At 42.2% G+C, this 21,238-nt stretch overlaps 1 protein-coding gene across 1 annotated transcript; it reads left to right on the forward strand.

The window, feature by feature from the left end:
• The first annotated feature begins 309 nt into the window (after nt 1-309).
• Nucleotides 310-18,658, forward strand: dapk2a (death-associated protein kinase 2a). Its single transcript, XM_063476566.1, has 8 exons — nt 310-371; nt 1,449-1,670; nt 3,612-3,750; nt 11,137-11,266; nt 12,017-12,092; nt 12,196-12,348; nt 12,491-12,536; nt 18,008-18,658. Exons 1-8 carry the CDS (start codon nt 310-312, stop codon nt 18,656-18,658), a joined length of 1,479 nt encoding a protein of 492 aa, XP_063332636.1.
• The last annotated feature ends 2,580 nt before the right edge of the window (nt 18,659-21,238 follow it).

A 21,238-nucleotide genomic window follows, 5' to 3' on the forward strand; every position in this document is an offset into this window, starting at 1 on the left:
AAGTCCATGAGCACAGAGTTACGTATGTTTTAAAAACGCGGACACATTTTCTACACATTATCGTTGTGTAGCGTCTGTCTAGCATGACACGCCGGAGTTTCTGTAATCTGTATTTCCAGATGACATCGGAAACTGCGATGGTTATTTTCGGGGACAGGCTTGCTTCAAAATCTTTTTCCCGTTTATTATTTGTAGATGGTTTTTTAAAATTGGGCCATGTTGTTTAAGTAAAGCACTTTTTACGTGTTATTTAATTATCATTTCAGGACAGACAGAAATACAAATATCAAACTCGGGACTGCAGCAGTAATGGATCTATTCAAGCAACAGAAAGTGGAAGATTTCTATGAAATTGGTGAAGAGCTTGGCAGGTACAGACGTGCACGGTTTTTGCATCTGTTTTAAATGTAGTTTAATGAGTAACAGCGGCTAGTTTAATGTAAATCAGAATGCAGATAGTGAGACTGATGGATTGAGAACAACAGCATATTAACTACAAACTCAACCACCAACCAGAACACCAACGTGTATTCTTGTGTTCATCACTGGTAATCCTGGTGTAGAAAATATTAGGCATGTTTGCAGAGTAGACACCTACACAAAATACACTGGGATCATTTTCAAACTTCACTAGCTAATTAGTTACTCTTCCACAGAGTTATTTCTGTGCTCTAACAGTATGGAAATGACACTGGGTCATTAACTGCACCAGTGAAAAGTCTTTTATTTGTCTTTGGCTGCACACAGCTTCCTTTTTAGCTGATGATTGCTGACACACACTCTCTAAATATCAGGTGGTTTCTAAAAGTGATCCGCTCTATTTCTGAGAGAAGTGAGAAACAAAGTTGCATGTGTGGCTTTGCTTTTGTTGCTGTGTGTTGTGTGAGAGAGACAAATGTCATGCACATCAAACTGCTTTTTAAAGGACTTGTTTATATTTAGCAGAGGTTATATTTGCTCTTAGCCTGGCTGCAGGAAGTGGAGTGTCAGCTTACAAACCATTGAAGTGAACCAGGAAAAAAATAGATGCAGCTGCATGGTCATATAAGTGAATTTGAATGTTAAATACTGTACATGACCTGTGGTGTAGCTGTGCAGTTTGTTATAGAAAATGTTTGTCATTTTCAGTATAGATGAGGAAATTTGTGGGGTGCATTCTAATTAGTAAAGTCAAACAGTCAAACAAATAACTAAATTACTCATTGGTGTATTTTAACATAACTCTAATTTTCGGCAGTCAGTAAAGAGACCTACAAATGTTGTAGTTTGCATAAACTTAGTAGTGCGCCAGTCTTTGCCAAATATTTATGACAGTTATATGCAGTCAATAGGACTGCACCCTTGTTTCCATCTAACCCGCAGATATATTCATGGTTCTGCGTGGTAGTTAGTAAGTGATTTTTTCAATGATCTTCATTTGATTGTGTGACTTCCTCTCTGTGTTTGAGTGGGCAGTTTGCCATTGTGAAGCAATGTCGAGAGAAAACTACAGGTTTGGAATTTGCTGCCAAGTTTATCAAAAAACGGCAGAGCATGGCCAGCTCTCGTGGAGTGCGGCGAGAGGAAATAGAGCGAGAGGTAAACATCCTCCAGCAGATTCAGCACCCCAACATCGTCATGCTGCACGACGTTTATGAGAATCGCACTGATGTGGTGCTTATCCTGGAGCTGTGAGTAGCTAATTATAACTACTATAATTACTCAAAGATTATCTAAAATACAGTACAGTGGAAAGTCTTTATGTATATTCTATATTTTGCCAGGCAGATGGGAAATGGGTGCACAAATCATTGAAATGTGCAAATATGCATGAAAATACAGGCATGCATAATATAGCAAACTCTCAGTTGGTGGTAACAAATGTGAAAGTCAATATGTGATATGAGTTTTCATGAATAGAATAGGAAGGTCATTTCTACACTATTTATTGGATATTGGCTTTCGTTTGTTCTGTTCTCTGTCAAGATCATCCCGCAGTGCTTCAGTAATGTTAAGGTAGAGTTTCTGCAGAGCCCATTTCTTATGAGGCTGCAGAAGGATCAACTGAAGGACTATAAGACAGTTTTTTGCTGGATCTTTCTGAAGGACATAACTTTCAGATACTGCTCGTCTGCTGTATATAGTTTTTTAAGCCCATCATTTCTTCTTTTCTGCTCTACTTGTCCAATTTTCTCAAATGTTTTTTTAAGAAAAGTGTTGTGAAAAAGCTTTTGACACCTTCTTGATTTCTTTTTATCATGTCTGCTAAAGTTGCATGTTTTAGATCAATATTAGACAAGGATAACTGGAGTCAATGTAAAACAGTTTTTAAATTATGTTTTCATTAATAATGGAAAATAACTACCATTACCTAAGTACCTACCTAAAAATTAGTTGATTGTATTAATTTTGTCCCACTCTTGGGAACACGCAAGTCCAGACTTTAACTAACATCCACAAACGGACAATCAGACGTTCTCCTTCAGGATTTTTTGGTATAGAGTAGAATTCATGGCTCCATTACTGATAACAGGTTGTCTGGATCCTGAAGCATCAAAGCAGCCCCGGTACATCACACTACCACCACCATGTTTGCTGATATTTTTTTATGACTTGCTGTTTTAGTTTTATGTGAGATGTAACAGGATGCAAACCTTACAAAAAGTAAAACATCTGTCTTTTTAGTCCATAGAATGTGTTCCTCCAAAGTTTTTAGGGTCATCAAGATGTTTCTTGGCAAATGAGATGAGCCTTTGTGTTCTTTTTCGTCAGTAATGGTTTTCACCTTGGAAATCTACCTTTTTTTTCCCCATTTCTTATTACTGAATCATGAACACTGATCATTGGGGAGGCAAGTAAGGCCTGCCGTTCTTTAGATGTGGTTGTGATGTTGAAACATGTCCTTATAATATGTGTTGCCTAGAGGTGACTACTGAAATTAAATTGGTACTGTATAAGTGAACATCATGAAAGCAAGACTATCAAAATAAAACAGGAAGTAACACACACACTGAGACCCAGACTAAAACACGTCAACTTGATAAAGGGGCTGGAGAAAGACAGGGAGACATGACTGACTGGGAAGAAAAAGGACGAAACACAGAGAGACTATTAACAGGAAGAGAAACTCAGGGACCAGAACTAGAGACATTAACTAGGCATGCCAGGGAAACCAGGAACCTGCAGAGACAGGACAGGACTTGAATTCAGGTGTTTCTGTCACTTCCGTAGCCACAGATGTACAGAATCAAGCACCTCCAAATGCAGACTGCTTCTATAAACATTTGTCAAAGAACAAGTCGCTTTCAGGAGCTCAGTGAATTCCAGCGTCCGACTGTGATAGCATCGCACTTGCCCAGTCATAACATTTTCTGGCTACCAAATATTCACAATTTTAAATGTGTGGGAAAAGTTTGGAGATGGTCCTTTCTGTTCTAATATGACCTGACAGAAGAGCGGCGACTGCAAGACAGGCCTACTCGTCCAGCATCAGTGGACGGATAGGCCTGCTCATTGAATGTGTGAAAGGTTGTCGGACAGTATGTTCCTGAAGCTATTCAGTGGGAAATGAAGGAGAAAAGTATAAAAAGAGAGAAACTGGCATTTTTACAGTGATTTTTTAACCCTTTCAGAGTCTCTGGTGGTGAGCTGTTTGATTTCCTGGCCCAGAAGGAGTCTCTGAGTGAGGAGGAGGCTACTCAGTTCATCAAGCAAATCCTTGAGGGGGTGAACTACCTTCACGCCAGAAAGATAGCCCACTTTGATCTTAAGGTTTGTCCAAACAAGATATATCACAGTCTCTTTTTTCACCACAGATAAGATGTTTGTGGTGGTGGGGTGTGGTTTGAGACTCAGCTGCCAGGGAGCAGCGGTGCAGTGGGTTCAGGGGCAGTGCCAGGGGAGGCTTACTGGCACAGTTGACAAGGGTAATCTTATTAGGTGTCTCCTATATGTAGTGATCCAAACCACCCAATAACCGCCAAAGGCCTCTATACTACTTGTACAAGCTTTCAGACCCAGAGCTCTTACAGGAACGAGCCCAAAATAAACAGGACAAAGGGATCAATATCAGCCAGGATACATTAAAGTTTATTATTTTAAAAGAAAAAAAAAGGGTTTGCAATAAAACCAAAACATCACAATAAAAGGTCACCAACGACCAACAGTGTACCTTTAATGGTGCAACCCGCCAGCAATGTAACGATCACCTGGTAGCTTGCTCTCACCAGAAGAAAACAGGTGCTTTAAAATAAAATAAAAAAACAAAAAAACAAACAAGTCCACCCCAGATAAATACGACCCCACAGGAACACTTATCCCATGTACTAATAATTGGTATCACTGCAATCTATTTATCTTAAAACACAGCAAATCCATCCACCATGAACACCTGAGAAAGACCTGATTTTCATGCGAGCCCCAGCTCAGCGATTGCACATAGCCTGGCTAATCTTGCACCAGCCCAGTTAACATAAAAGCAAACCCACAAATAAAAAAAAAATCAGTTTTAAAATGTGACCCTTGCTCTACAAGCGCTTTCCTTTCCAGATCACAATTGCTCACAGCCACTCATCAGGCAAGGAGCGAAGAGCACCTGCTACTACTTCCTCTTTTATACCCTCCCTGTGATCCCCTGGGTCCGAAAGCCTTCCCCACTACATATAGTTAATGAAGTAGTGCGCTTAAATGGGATGTGGAGAGCAAAGGCTGAACTGACGGCGGACTAACTGGAGCTGTCCAGGAAAGAATCCCAACAGTAATCAAAGTATGTACAATAAAGGATTTTGTTTTAGATTCGGAGCTGCAGGAATCAACTGACTTTTGACTATTTGGACTCGGAGCCCAAAGGAGGAGGGGCCTAATCTGATTAGTCACTTTGATAGACAGTTCAGGTTATTGTGTTAAGCAGAATTACACAGTGGCAGCAGCACAAGGGCTGTTAAACAAGATTTGTTTACAATTTGAAAAATTAATTATTAACTGTTTGCTGTGTGCCAGTGGAAATACTGACAACTATCACTGGATTACTTTAATCGTGAAGAAATCCTTTAAACCACATTCTAAGGCAGATTTTGAAACCTCTGCACTGCTGTCCCATTAGTCTGTTATACAATATTATAAACCCTTTTCATTTAAAAAAATCATCATTTGAATTATAAAATATATTTCGAACTCTATATTATTGTTGAGGCATTTAACTGTACACCACAACTGGAGCTAATTCACTGTAGCTAAATCATACCATTATTTATTATTGGATTTTTTTATATTTATCTAATTCTACAAATAGGATTAGAGTTCATAATGAAATATTTGCCTTTGTATAATTATTTTTTATTTACTAAAAGAAAAAATCTGTAGGTGTCCTCAATGTCTTCAGTGTTGCTTTCTGGTAGTGCTATCCCCTGAGTTCTGACTAACTTCCCTCTCTGTTACCATCCAGCTACACTTCTCCAGTTCAAATGACATTATATGTTGTAAAAGTACACGACACACATGATGATCGTGCTCACTATTATTGCGCTTTATTGACAGTTGTGAAGTCAGGGAACACAGTCCGGTCTAGTCCAGCTCTCTCCGTCCCCGCTTGACTCTGCCTTCAATATATAGAGAAATGGAAAGAGACACCGTCATCAGTCAATCGCCACCACCTGTGGCTCACCTGCCTCCCGGTACCGCCCCCTTGAGCTCACTGCACCACTCCTCCCCTGCAGCTGAGAAAGGGACCACACCTCCGCCACACACCCCCACCGCCCAACTGAGGCTGGGGAGCCGTCCAGCCTAATCTAACCCCCCCCACCCCTGGGAGCGGGAGAGGAAATCAGCCAGGCGTTGGCATCCTTCATGCGGTGGAGCCGTGAACGAGCGTCCCAGGAGGTAATAGCAAAGGAAGTCGACCGCCCAACGGATAGCCAGGCACTCCCTTTCCACAGTGCTCTGCCTTCTCTCATGCGCCAACAGCTTCCAGCTAATGTAGAGCACAGGCCGGTTGACCCCCCTCACCCCCTGGGACAAAAGTGAAATGAAAAAGATTCGAGCAGAGGGAGGCATCAGTCTGTAGAACAAAAGGGAGGGAAAAATTAGGAGTGTGGAGCAGCGGCTCCCCCCAGAGAGCTTTCTTTACCTGCAAAAACGCTACCTGGCACGGCCCTGTCCACTGGACCAGATCTGAAGCACCCTTGTGGATGAGATCCGTCAAGTGGCTGGTCAGCTACGCAAACCCCGGCACAAAACGGCAGTAGTAACCTGCCAGCCCCAGAAACCGTCTCACCTCCTTCCACCTGCGGACGCACCTGCCCGCCCTCCAAGTGGTACTACAGATACTGTACCTCCCTCCGTCCAACCACACAATTCTTCGGGTTGGCAGCACATGCAGGGTGCGGACGCAGCACCCGGTCCATGAGGCGCTGAAAGGTGGCCGGGGCTCCAAACAAGCCGAACCGAAGGGTAACAAACTGGTACAAACCGTACGGAGTGGAGAAGGCCGTTTTTTCCTTGGACACGGCAGACAAGGGAATCTGCCAGTAGCCCTTGGTTAAATCTAGGGTCATGAAAAAACGGGACGTGCCCAACCGATCCAGGAGCTCGTTGACCCGGAGCATGGGATAAGCATGAAAGCGTGACACTTCATTCACCTTGCGATAGTCGACACAGAACCGTATAGACCCATCTTTCTTCACCACGAGAACAATGAGGCTACACCAGGTGCTGTGTGACTCTTCTATTACTCCCATTTTCAGCATTTCGGCTAACTCCCTCTGAACAATTTGCCTTTTATGTTCAGGAACCCTGTAGGGCCGTGAACGCACCATCACGCCAGGCTGCGTTTCAAAACGATGCTCAATGAGAGACGTTCGGCCGGGCAGGGGGGGAGAACACGTCCGCAAAGCACTGTTGCCCGCTCTCTGGGCCTGTGTGAGATGGTCATCACAATGGAGGGAGGCGGGAATGATGGACTTTCGCTTTCAGGTCCAACACGTACTGAATCTCATTCTTTGCGGGGCTCGGACCTTCCTCCCAGCTTTCTTTAATCAGGTCGAGCACCCCATGTGGCTTCTGGCCGAACAGCAGCTCAAAGGGAGAAAATCCTGTGGAGGCCTGGGGGACCTCGGCAACTGCAAATAACTGAGGGTCTAACCAGCGATCCCAATTGCATTCATCTTCGTGAATGAACTTACAAATCATGGACTTCAAAGTCTTATTCAGCCACTCCATCAGCCCGTCAGTCTGAGGGTGGTAGACGCTGATCCAAACAGATTTAATGCCCAACAATTTGGACAGTTCCCGCAGTGTGCGAGACATGAATGATGTGCCCTGCTCAGTCAATATTTTTTTCAGGATACCGACTCGGGAGATGACCTGAAACAGTGACTGTGGCCCACGCTTTGTAGAGATGTCGCGCAGTGGCACTGCTTCCGGGTACCCCATTGCATAATCCACCAGAACTAATACAAAGCGATAGCCACGTGCACTCTGGTGAAATGGCCCGATGAGAACCATGCCAATGCGCTCAAACGGAACCACCACTAGTGGGAGCGGGCGCAAAGGCGCTTTTTGAATGGCTGGCTGATTAACAAGCTGGCATTCTGGGCAGGATGCGCACCAGCGGCGAACATCCACCCAGATGCCCGGCCAATAAAACCAGGCCATTATTTGCTCCAGAGTTTTGTCATATCCCATATGCCCTGCCATGGGGTTATAATGAGCCGCCTGGAAAATCATTTCCCAGCGGCCTTGTGGCACCAACAACTGGCTGTGTGTCTCCTCCGTGCGAGCGTCACGACTCACTCAATATAACCTGTCTTTTAATTAGACGAACATGAAGTGCGGGTAGGTCCGCACGGCTTCAGGGTGCACCACGTGACCATCAATCTCAATCACTTGGTCAAAGGCTGAGCGCAGAGTGTCATCAAGAGAATGCTCCAGTGGGAAATCTCCTGTGGGGATAATTTCCAGGTGGTGGGGGGTGGCGCGTCTTCCCTTGCTTTTGCGGCCAGGTGATCCTCCACCAGTGTGACCGCCACGTCCACGTCCACTTAGCTGTCTCCGCCGGCAGCGGATGATCCTCCCCAGTCAGCCTGCAGGCGCGGAACCGCCGGCGATGATCTTCTTGGGTGAGGCCCATCTGCTCCAACACGGCCTGGCTCATGTCAGCGACGCAGCTCTGTGAGGTCGGTAGTAGGCTCAGGGTTGCCGTTTGCACCTCCCCCGACAGTATTGGAATCAGAGGGTCTACTCTGCTTGTGGCCACTGGCACGCCTCCGCTGTTGCATGGAATGCCTCCAAAAAAACCTGAGGATCATCACCGTCCCCCATCCTTTGCATCACTACTGACAGAGGCAGGGGCTTCGACGGTGCAGGAGCCCCATCTAGCTGCTCAAGGACCCTGGTCTGCTGGTCTGAGTGTTCCTGCAGCTTAATCAGACGCTCCCGCTGGGCCACTGCCTGATCTTGACACATCGTTGCCAACTCCACCAGCATCTGTGACAACAACTGTGCAGGCTGGGTAGGTAGCGCTGGGTCAGACATCCCACTCCTGGGTTTCGGCACCACTTGTAAAAGTACACGACACACATGATGATCGTGCTCACTATAATTGCGTTTTATTGACAGTTGTGAACTCAGGGAACACAGTCGTTCCAGTCCAGCTCTCTCCGTCCCCGCTCAACTTTGCCTTCACTATATAGAGAAACGGAAAGAGACACTGTCATCAATCAGTCACCACCACCTGTGGCTCACCTGCCTCCCGGTACCACCCCCTTGAGCTCACTGCACCACTCCTCCCCTGCAGCTGAGCCAGAGACCACACCTCCGAAACATATGTCATTGCTGTAGATCCTAGTGGTGTGGATCAATGTTCACTCCTGGCATAGAGCTTGAAGTTATCCATGTGGTTAACGTTTGCTCCATTCTGCAGTCTGTATCCATTGCCATTTTTGCTAACGATCTGACTGAGGGGGTTTAGGCCTATGCAGAACAGCCAGGGAGATACTGCATCTCCTTGGTCAATCCCACACTTGATGGCGACTTGTGAGAGTTGACTTCTAGTGTGTTGCATTGGGTTCATGATGAAGGCTCTTAGGGTTCTGTTGAATTATAGGCTTTCTTGTTGTCAATCCAGGTGGTTCACTGGTTTGTCAGTTTGGTCTTATAGTCTCAAGTGACTGTTCTATCTTCCAGTAGTTAATGTTGTACCCATTCCTTCCTGTTCATGTATTGATCAATGTGCCATCTTAGCTGCTGTGATAACTGACAGGAGCTTCCATGTTGTGCTGAGGCAGGTTATTGACCAGTAGTTTCATGGATTGAGTCCCTTCTGAGGAGTTATGATGAACAAAGCCAACTTACAAAAACAGTTGCCTCAACGTGCTTTATATTGTAAGGTAAATAATACAAAGAAAACGGAAAAACCCCAACAATCATATGACCCCCTATGAGCAAGCACTTTGGCGACAGTGAGAAGGAAAAACTCCCTTTTAACAGGAAGAAACCTGCACCAGAACCAGGTTCAGGGAGGGGCGGGGCCATCTGCTGCAACCAGTTGCGGTGAGGGGATCAAGACAGGGCAAAGACACACTGTGGATGAGAACCATTGCATTTAAAAATATTAAATGCAAAGTGGAACCACGCAAAGTGGTGTATAAACAGATAATGAGTGAAAAAGTATGTTTGAAGAAGAAACACTCAATGCATCATGGGAATCCCCAGCAGTCTAGACCTATTGCATCATAGCTAAGGGAGGGATTCAGAAAGGTCACATGGTCCAGCGTTAACTATATGCTGTACCAAAAAGGAAAGTGTTAAGCCTAATCTTAAATGTGGAATGGGTGTCTGTCTCCCAAATCCAAACTGGAAGCTGGTTCCACAGTTGAGGGGCCTGAAAGCTGAAGGCTCTGCCTCCCATTCTACTTTTAACTAGTCTAGAATCCAAAAGTAGGCCCAGAGTCTGAGAGCAAATTGCTCTAATGGGGTGACTAGATCATTAAGATAAGATGAGGCCTGATTTTCAAGACCTCATATGTGGAAAATGACTCCAAGATTCCTCAGTATTACTAGAAGCCGAAGTAATGCCATCCAGATGCCATATTTCTTAGATTTTTAGTGCAACAACCTCAGTTTTATCTGAATTTAGAAGCAGAAAATTCGAGGTCATTCAGGACTTTATGTCTTTAAGACATTCCTGCAGTTACAAAGCTGCTTTTGTATTTCTAAACAGAATCTTACAATCTAACTCAACAAAACAATCAATTTTTTAAACTCTGTTGGGTTGTTTAGTCTGTGACAAGTTGTAATAATGACAGAACAAAACTCCATATCCACAATCATATACTGAGTATGCTATTGTTGTATATAGTGTATTATCTTACTTATTTTTTATTTGTTTGTATTTTATTTGTATTTTTTGTATTTTCCTTCTGATATCTGTACCTGAGCTGAGGTAACGCAAAAATTTCCCCGTCGTGGGATCAATAAAGTCTTATTCTTATCTTATCTTATCTTATCTTATCTTAAAACTGTATTGGTGATGCAGCGTTTCAGACATGTACCTGGTGCTCTCCTGGAAGAAGCATCGCTCCGTACGGTTTGAACTAGGATGGGTGTGGGATAAGTTAGAGATCAAAGTAAAGAAAACGGAGAACAACTGAAGAAGTGAAAAGAATAAAGAGTGTGAAACAGTTAACACATTTCTTTGCTTCAAACATCAGTATGTGTTATTTCAAACACTGTAAAAAAAAGAAAAAAAAAGAATAAGACCAGGTGTGTCCAAAATGATTGACTGGTCTTCATATGTAGCAACACATCTGAATGTGCTAAGTGAAAAAAAAACATTGTAACAACATTTTTCTGACATTTAGAAACAATCACTTATCTGACAATGTATCCCATGTACTAATCAATAAAATGATTTATTTCACTCTTAGTTGAAAACTTGTTAGTAGACCAAAATGCCACTGAGCATATAGTAAATAAAGTAAATTCATGAATTAAGCTGTGCATAGAAACATGATGGGTCCATTTTTCACTGCTTTCCACAAATGATTTTTCCCTTTTTTAATTTTTCTTTCCTTTTTGTATCAGAAAATCAACTCACATGTTTTAGAACCTCCTAATGTAAAGTGTTCAAAGTTGCTTAGTACATGTTCTTGTCTTCTGCAGCCTGAAAACATAATGCTTTTGGATAAGAACACACCCTTGCCAAGAATAAAACTGATTGATTTTGGTCTTGCCCATAAGATTGAAGCTGGAGTTGAGTTCAAGAACATCTTTGGAACTCCTGAGTTTGTAGGTAAGATTATTATTTGTAAACTGGAGTAGCAAAGAGCTCATATTCCTTCACTGTTGGTAAATGGACTGGTTCTTATATAGTGCTTTTCTGCTCTACCTGGGGACTCCTATTGCTTTATACAACACCTCATTCACACCAGAACTTTTTTCTTTTTCGATTAGTAGATGACCGAGCTCTATCTCCGGAGCTACAGTCACCCAATCTTTTTCATTCCATTTTTAAAGTCTTTACATCGCTTGCCAATCTGTCTAAGATTTAATTTTTTGAAGTCTTCTCAGGAAATTAAACTGATTCTCAAACCTCTCAGCTGTTATGAAGTCAAAACTAAGCAGCATAAAAAGACACCTTTCAATAACTGCATCCCAAAACTCTGGAAAAGGCAGCCTGAAGATTTAGGGAATGTCGATCTATCCACGAAATCACAACTCTCAGCTTTGCTTAACTGATCAGAAAATAATCTGGACAAAGACTAAGGTAAACAAAAATAATGAAAAAATATCCACAAAATAATAGAAATAAGAAAAGCTAGAAAGAAAAGCATCGTTTACTGCTAGCAGTTCTACAACGCAATGGATATTTTAAAGGAGTTTGGTCCCAGTTATCCAGTTAGCAATCTGGTTTTGAACTGCCATGTCTTTAAAAATAGAAACGCATTAAAGAGTTTGCAATATTAGATCTAAGTACAAGGAAATGTTAACCTTTCTGTTTTATGTATATATTTATTTATTTTTGTATTGGTTGCCTGTAAAGCTCCAGAGATTGTCAACTATGAGCCCCTTGGATTGGAAGCAGACATGTGGAGCATTGGTGTCATCACTTACATCCTGCAAGTTAACCTCGACCAATATTAATGTGGCATCTCCTACAATATCATATACATAGTAATGCAGCAGCATAATAAACTGCACTTTTTTATTGTTTTTTTCCAGGCTGAGTGGTGCCTCTCCTTTCCTGGGGGACACGAAACAGGACACACTGGGGAACATTTCAGCCATAAATTATGAGTTTGATGAAGAGTTCTTCTGTCACACCAGTAAGCTGGCCAAGAACTTCATCAGCCAGCTACTCGAGAAGGATAAGAAGTAAGAGCTCAGGGATAGCTTAGTGAAGGATACTTGTGCCACAGCAGGAGAGTAAAATGCACATTAATTCTGGAGAGCTCATTATAGTCACATCACCACTTTTACATAATGAAAGTTAGCAAGATTTTTTTTTGTCTCACAGGAAAAGATTAACAATTCAAGATGCCCTCAATCACCCATGGATCAAGGTAATGCTTCTATTAAAGCCATCTCAGTTCGCAGAGCAATGCATGGCTATCAGAGAGCTTTATAGAGAAATGATGCCTCAGAAACCACTTAGGGCTCTTCGCTTTTTAAAAACTTCACTGTGTTATAAATTCAGTTTCAAATTACAGAGAAATTTACAGAGAAACCGGAGACTCGAGCATGAAAAACTGAAATCTTTCATTTAGGAATATATTCAGACTTAATGTAGAGTTGGTCTGAAATGACCTGATCAAGGAGACTTTATGCAATTCACACTGCACATTAGGACAAAAACTGAATTGTGAAGTCCAAGAGCTCTTTGTAGATAAAACAAAACATTATGACTACGTCCACACTAGCCCGGATAAAAACTATGAAAACTATCCACACTATCGTTTTCAGTTGTTTTCACAGAGTTGTGCGTCCACATTGTCACAGCCGGAAACGCTTACGTTCCAGTCCTGCGCATGTGGGAAACGCAAGAAGATTTGACCTGCCTCATTTCCGTCTGCCGTTTATTTACTTTCCGGCTCTTTGAAGTCGCGGCAAATGTTGAGGAAAAACACCGAGTTTTTTAAATGGACTAACAATGAGGTGGAGTTGTTGCTGCGAGTAACACAAAAGTACAAAGTTGCAAAAGCCAGTGAGAGTTAAAGGATTTGAAGAAAAGCTATCTGGAGCATGTACAGACTGATATTAATCTTTAATAGGGCTGTCAAACCTGAGAGCAAACAAAACATCTGCTGTATTATGCCCTCCGCTATCTTAGTTTGATTGGTCAAATGACTGCATCACATAACTAAAATGTGTCATCGTTTTTGAAAAGGCTCCGGGTTCGCTGTCCACACTGCGATGCAAAAACGGTGTTTTCAAATGTATCCTCTTTGGAGAGCGTTTTCAAAACGCTGCGTTTTCCTTCACTGAAAACGCCATCTCAGTGTGGACGGGAGGCCAAACGGAGAGAAAACGATGCGTTTTCAAACGAAAACATATTAGTGTGGACATGGCCTATAACTTCTGATTCATGAAGGAGAGGAATGAGAAACAACACACACAGTGTGGGATATCACATGCCCTGGCTCAACCACACCTTTGTTTTTAAAGCAGATGACCTTTGATGACATTTGACCCCTCGCCTGCACATATATAACCCCCTCATCACAGTCATCCATCAGTTTATTCAACAAGCCCAGCTGAGTGGTGAGGAAATCTGGTGTTGTATCGTATTCCTCTGTTTCAGCGAACAAAAGATATAGTCAAAACGTTTCGTGCCGTTTCGGTTAGTTCACTTGTTGCAATACAATATGGGAGATGTATACGTGCTGTAGAGTGACCGACTAACCGAAATCAGACCACCAGCGTCCGAGTGGATGGTAGACCCAAGAGAAAGGACACAACGAACCACCGAACGGCCTGTGTGTGAAGATGATAGCCTCTGTTAGACAAGGCTTTACCTCTGGTCATTTTTTAAAAAAGCATGGCAATAGGATGCACCTGGCGTCAGCCCGTCAAAGCCAATATGATGAGCCGCTTTCCCTCGGAGAGAGGGTCTGATCCCAAGTTCAGATGGCCAGGAACATGAGTGGCTCAAACAGACAGAAAACAGACACTGCACCATAACAGAGAGCGAGTTGGCCTTAAGAGGCCAACTTAATTTGTTTTGGTTGAGATGACATGATACAATCTAGTAAGTGAGTGGTTAGATGCTGAACTCATGAAATTCACAAGATCACACGAGATTTCAAACTGCAGGAAAATCACTGGGGTTAAGAGAGGCAGACAACTGCACACACACCACGTGCATGCTATCACTATTTATTGTGGTTTAACCTGTCAACAACAAAGATGTACAGAAAATTCTGCATCAAGCCTTGTAATCATAGCTTTCCTACTTATATTTAGCCTGGGTCGACAGCTCAGTGGCATGGTGGTTAGCGCTGTTGCCTCACAACACGAAAGTTCTGGGTTCAGATCCATAATCTGGCTAGTTTGCAGTGGGTTCTTTCCAGTTATTTTGGTTTCCTCCCACAATTAAGTCATGCAGTTATTAGAGTTAGGTTAATTGGTGATTCTAAATTACCCATAGGTGTGAATGTGAGTGTAAATGGTTTTTTGTCTCTATGTGATTGATTGGCGAGCTGTCCTGAGTGTACCCTGAGTCTTACCCTATCACTTCTGGGTTATGGCCCAGCCCCCCTGCAAGCCGGAGAAAGACAGGAGAATGGAAGTCATAGTAAAACCATTCAATTTTTATGTAAACCAGACTCTAGACTTTGTTGAACATTATGTAATAGAAGACAACATGTAATATTTAAGTGACCAAGTAGTATTGGGGTAAAAGTTATTGAATAGTGTTGGAAGAAAGTGACAAAACTGTGAAGGATTAAAATATTCCAAGAGCTCAACTTACTTCATTTAAACATGTTTCAGTCACATTTTATCAACATAAAATACACAGGTTTATGGAATATGAATAAGTTGTGTTGATTTAACTCAGTTGTTTAAGTTTCTGCCAAAGCAAAACAATTGTAAATGGACTGATTCTTATATAGCGCTTTTCTACTCTCCCGGAGTACTCAAAGCGCTGTATACAACATGCCTCATTCACCCATTCAGACCCACTCATGCAAGTACTTCTAAACGCAAGCGCAAACTAATCTACATTCACACACAGTCACACTCCGATGAACGCATCGGAGGGCAATTTGGGGTTAGTATCTTGCCCAAGGACACTTGACATGCAGACTAGGGAAGCCTAGGATCGAACCACCAACCTTCCGATCAGTAGCCGATCTGCTCTACTACCTGAGCCACAGCCAACAGTGCGCAACCAATGTCCACTATTGAATTAAGTAAATCCAACGTGTTCTTTTTTTCAGTGTAGCAGTCCGAGTGGCAATCATAGAAGCCATAGGAAACATAGTATGAAGCCCAATTGAACTGAGTGAGACAGGAATAAAACACGCCCCTGTGTGCTCCAATGAACGTGCACAGCTGGAAAGCAAGCATTGATACAACTGATACATTTGACACTGGAAAAAGACACATGTTACTTTGGTTATGAGATTTATGGCAGTTGGCGTGTTCATTTATTTGGAATAACAGGGAGAACTCTTATCAGAAAGAAAGCACAATTGTCACCGGTGGACAGCTCAAAGCTGTCACTGCTCTGTCCTGTAACTGTTTACTCCGTCCTGGCACTGGATATTTAGATCCCAGTCTCATTTTGTATTTATGCAACTGGCACAGTGACAATATTTTCTTTAACACACAGATGGCACGGTATCAGACTGGGAATAATGTTTTGTGTTCTTCTACACGTCGTACAGGTCAGCTGTTGCATTCAGATTTCAGGACTATATGGTGCAACACTGTAATAATGCAGCTTTCCTGCACTGGAGATCAAATGGCAACATTCAGCTGTCGTTGGCACATTTTTGCAAATGCAGCATCGTAGTAATTTGTCCCGAAGCTTTCAATCAAAAAGCTGGCATTGCACCGTTTAATACCAGAAGAGGGTTATTGTGCTGACGCAGACCACTGGGTTTGTCTTAATTTCTTTCCTTGCATAAAATGTTTAAAGTGACAACTAGGTGTATATTATATTTGCTCTTATGGATATATTGGCGGTGTCACTCTGGTTTTCCAGCAGGATTAAACATCTGCTCTTACTAAAAGGCACAGCAAAAAAACACTGCACAGAAGACAGTGGTGGTTAATAATAACAGAAGCTGTTAAACTAATTAGACCAGACCATTTTTAAAGACTTGGTCTGGATTTTTCTTTCTGACAGAACTCTCTGATTGTCATCTGCCACCTCATTTTAAAAATGTGTGACACAAATCATCATCATGGCGACCCAGCCCTAGCCCCAAAAATTCATGTATTATATTTTTTATTGTGCCTTGACTGCCAAGTCTGTGAAATACAAGTTATAAAAAACACAAAGGTACATAAAAGGTACTGATAATATTAGTTAGGCTCATCACAGATGGCATTTTGAGGTTTTAATGACCTCAAACACACAGCTGAACACTGAACATCACTGCTTAATAAAAACTACTAGTTGGGTTGTTACATTGCAAGAAAAACTCTGATTTATATAAACCAGGAGCTATATTAACTGATCAGAGTGTGATTATGCTTCTCTAAAATTTAGTTAGTAAGGTTTGTTGTTGTATTGCAGGCTTTAGGATTATCTTAAATTCATTTTTACTTCAGGTCAGCAGGGACTGTCAGGATACCGTGTGTGAAAACCCAACATGCAGAGGCAGGTCGGGGTAAAACAAAAGGCGAGCCCTTTATTGATCTAAAATAAAAACCACATGAAGCAAAACACTAAATTAAACCAAAAACAAATGCAAATTATAAAAGTCACTAGGGAGCTGAGACACTAGAGGGCAAAGAATAACACCAGGGAGCTGAACAGTACAGACAGCAGGAACAAATCAGGAATAATGAGGCAACGGAAATTAAACTATACACAACACACGTCACACAAGAGACTATCACAATAAAACAGGAAACGTAACTGAAACTTGACACAGGGACTGAAGATATACACAGAGACCAGAGAAATGTAGGAACCTGACTGGGGGTACAAAGGGATCACAAAAGATAATAACTAAATATTACAAGACAAACAAGAAGAACCAGAATAAAGAGAGTCTACTGAGGATATAAGACATGCTAAAGAAAAGTATTACTCATATCAGTACATAAAGAAAGACAAACAAAACATAAGAGATTCTCAGAAACTAAAGAAATCATAAAACCCAAAATCCACAACAAAATTACTTCCCCAAAACGCCGGGTCCAAACCCCAGGGATCCTAACAAGGATCCACAAGCAGCCATGGAAATCCTGAACAGGGAGGAGGAAAACCAAGTCACTGTCCAACAGGAACGGTTATTGGAGGTTTCCATGAAAAGCTGTTAATTTTTGTTTTATCTACTTAGTGTACTCCGTCTGGGAATAATCAGGTAACAGGATTCATCTGTCCACGAAACTGCTTGTCAGTCAGTTCTCCAGTTATTTTTGAGCCTTTGAAATTTTTAATGCAATATTTTTATTTTAAAGAATAAAAATTACATCCCCCCCCCTCCAAAAAAAACTGTCATTGTCCAACATTTGCAGACCTAATTGTATGTTCCGTCCTTTCAGCTTCTTATGGTTAAGCCAAAAAATAATTTAACGCCTGCTGCAATTATCTCCTGCAGCTTTCTTAAAAACCTGAGCATACTATCCTTTCTTTTCACATTTTTAATATGCTATCGCTCAAACTTTTGATGTTGATTTAATGTTTAATTCTTTGAATAAAAAGCATGTTGACAGTGTTTTTGAAAGGTTCTTTATAAATAAAGTTACTACTATTTATAATAATAATAACTTGGATTTGTAGAGCACCTTTCAAGAATCCCAAGATTATTCTTTAAAACATAGTTAATCTCTCTCTGTGTTTGAAATTCTTTAGTCCAATGAGAACAAGGAAGAAAATAAAGCCAGGGGGCCAAAGAAAAGTGAGCGGCGCCAGTTAAAGACCAAGCGCCTGAGGGAGTACACTATCAAGTCCCACTCAAGCATGCCACCCAACAACACCTACGTGAACTTTGAGCGCTTTGCCCAGGTTGTGGAGGACATTGACCAGATGGAGAGCTCGTTCATTAGCCTGGCCGCAGCCCACGACTCTCTGCAGGAAAATATAGATGTCATGGTCTCTACTTATAATGAAAAGGAAGCCTGCTACAAGGAGGAGAATGAAGCCATGCGTCACGAGCTCTCGCAAATCCGCTACGAGTTCCGTAAGGTGGAGGCCTTGAAGAGGAGCCTGCAGGATGACATCCAAGCCTTCAGCTGCAGCCTCGGCGCCATCAGCAACCGCTTCCAGGAGAGACAGAGCCGATTTGATGCCCTGGCCCTGGAACTAAGCAACGAGGTGAAGTGGGTGCAGGATGTCATGGGGTCATTTCATACAGATGAAGGTAGAAGATACCCCAACTGCAGCTTCTCCTCAGCTTTCAACAACGTGAATGAAACTCTGAAAGAGCTTTTAAACCGTTCCTGTGAAGGAGAACTGCTCTCTGGGATCAACTTGGACTTTAGTGAAACTGGACAACAAAAATGATTTAAAATACTAAATCACATAGAAAACATTTAAAAGCAGCTAACAGGAGTGTACTGTAGCATGCCCAAATATTTGTTACACATAGATATACACACACTAAACTGTTTGTTTTATATGTAAATAACAGGTTGCATACTTCCATACTGAAACTTTTTTTCATATGAACAAAATCCTCTGTTCTAAAATACTATTAAATGTTAAGCAAAGACCTCGCTGTAACAATCAACATTCATTTGTTGTGCTGTATGTTGGAAATAAGTACAGAGATTTTTTAAAAATGCCTTTTCTACTTGTTGTTTCTCATTAAGTCTAAAAGAAAGATTTACTATTTTGCTATTCTGCCTTAATACACTGCCTGGCCAAAAAAAGTCGCCACCAAATTAAAAGGTCACACACTCTAATATTTCATTGGTCCCCCTTCAGCTTTGGGGCATTCACTGTGGCATTGTTTAGTAAGCTTCTGCAATGTCAGAGGATTTATTTCCATCCAGTGTTGCATTAATTTTTCACCAAGATCTTGAATTGATGATGGTAGAGTCTGACCACTGTGCAAAGCCTTCTCCAGCACAGCCCAAAGATCCTCAATGGGGTTAAGGTCTGGACTCTGTGGTGGCCAGTCCATGTGTGAAAATGATGTCTCATGCTCCCAGAACCACTAATTCATAATTTAAGCCAGATCAATCCTGGCACTGTCATCTTGGAATAGGCCCATGCCATTAGGGGAGAAAAAACCCATTCATGGAATAACCTGGTCATTCAGTATAGTCAGGTAGATTCAAAGATTCAAAGTGTTTATTGCCATGTGTCACAAGAGAAAAGGCGTTTCTCTGTGCAATGAAATTCTTTCATTGCAGATGCCGATTAATATATACAATAGAAATAGATCATATAAAATACAAATAGTACAAATAAATAAATGAAGACAGAAAAGGAGACAAAATATGGAGGTGTGAAACAGATGTGTGCAAAGAGCTATAGCTTAATGTGCTGGCTTAATATGCAGGATGACGTGATGTGCACACTTCAGAAGTGTGCACAGTCCGTGTTGGGGGTGTGTGGGGTCTTTGAGGATGGAGGCAGCTCTCCTCTGGACTCTGTGATGGTAGATGCGCAGAGAGGGCAGCGGAGTCCTGATGATCTTCTCCGCAGTTGTTATCACTCTCTGCAGGCGTTTGCGATCCATAGCAGTAGTGCTGGTCAGCTGACATCTTTCTTGGAGCACATACTGTTGCTGAACCTAGACCTGACCAACTGCAGCAACCCCAGATCATAGCACTGCCCCCACAGGCTTGTGCAGTAGGCACTAGGCATGATGGGTGCATCACTTAATCTGCCTCTCTTCTTACCCTGATGCGCCCATCACTCTGGAACAGGGTAAATCTGGACTCATCAGACCACATGACCTTCTTCCATTGCCCCAGAGTCCAATCTTTATGCTCCCTAGCAAACTGAAGCCTTTTTTTTCCGGTTTGCATCAATGATTAGTGGTTTTCTTACGGCTAAACAGCTGTTCAGTCCCAATCCTTTGACTTCCCTTCATATTGTGTGTGTGGAAATGCTCTTACTTTTACTTTTAAACATAGCCCTGGGTCCTACTGTTGTTTTTCTTCAATTTGATTTCACCAAACATTTAAGTGATTGCCGATCATGATCATTCAGGATTTTGTTCTGGCCACATTTCTTCCTCCAAGACGATGAGTCCCCACTATCCTTCCACTTTTTAATAATGCGTTGGACAGTTCTTAACCCAATTTTAGTCGTTTCTGCAATCTCCTTAGACGTTTTCTCTGCTTGATGGATCCCAATGATTTGACCCTTCTCAAACACACTAACATCTTTTCCAGGACCACGAGATGTGTCTCTCGACATGGTTGTTTATGAAATGAGAAGCAACTCATTGCACCAGTTGGGGTTAAATAACTTGTTGCCAGCTGAAAGGTAATAGCTAGGTTTCATTTGACGTAGACGTGACGTCGACGTAAAGCGCGAAATTTGACTGGCGGTCGGAAGTGAAAAAGATAAGCGCAAAATCACAGACAGACAGTACGCAAAATGCCTATGTCCTGTTGTGTTTACGGATGCTCCAGTAGGTCGACCAGAGAAACCGATAAACGGTATTTTAGGGTACCAAAAATAGCCCAACGAAGAGGAGAAAAATGGAAAATTCTAACCGAAAAACGTAGGAAAAAATGGATTTTAAATTTACGTTTACAGTCGGGAGGAGCAGAGTCTGCCAATGCCCGTGTCTGCAGCGACCACTTCGTCAGAGGTAATGTTATGTTTGCAAACGAACTTATTAGCATTAGGTTGTCGTTAAATTCTCGTTTACTTAGTGCTTTTAAGTTAGTAGTCTAATATTGACTTGATTGGGACTATAGGCTGCCCAAGTGCTTTGGATGACGAAGAGTCGGAGGACTGGGCTCCGACGGTCAATCTCGGCTACGAACGAAAACCCAGATCGGAATCAGTTCTCAAACGAGAGAAAAGAATGAAGCTTAAGGCAGAACAGCATCGATGTGCAGAGGCGATTTTGGATATGCAACAGACGGCTGAGAGCCCGGATTTGAGCCTAGTGACAGT

This window comes from Pelmatolapia mariae, linkage group LG1, assembly GCF_036321145.2.
Source record: "Pelmatolapia mariae isolate MD_Pm_ZW linkage group LG1, Pm_UMD_F_2, whole genome shotgun sequence".
NCBI lineage: Eukaryota > Metazoa > Chordata > Actinopteri > Cichliformes > Cichlidae > Pelmatolapia > Pelmatolapia mariae.

Excerpts from the sequence above, each read along its gene's own strand:
- dapk2a (XM_063476566.1), top strand. The coding sequence starts at position 310 with ATGGATCTATTCAAGCAACAGAAAGTGGAAGATTTCTATGAAATTGGT. Across the intron at positions 12,093-12,195 it reads GGTGTCATCACTTACATCCT|GCTGAGTGGTGCCTCTCCTT; the intron begins GCAAGTTAACCT and ends GTTTTTTTCCAG. Across the intron at positions 12,349-12,490 it reads CTACTCGAGAAGGATAAGAA|GAAAAGATTAACAATTCAAG; the intron begins GTAAGAGCTCAG and ends TTTGTCTCACAG.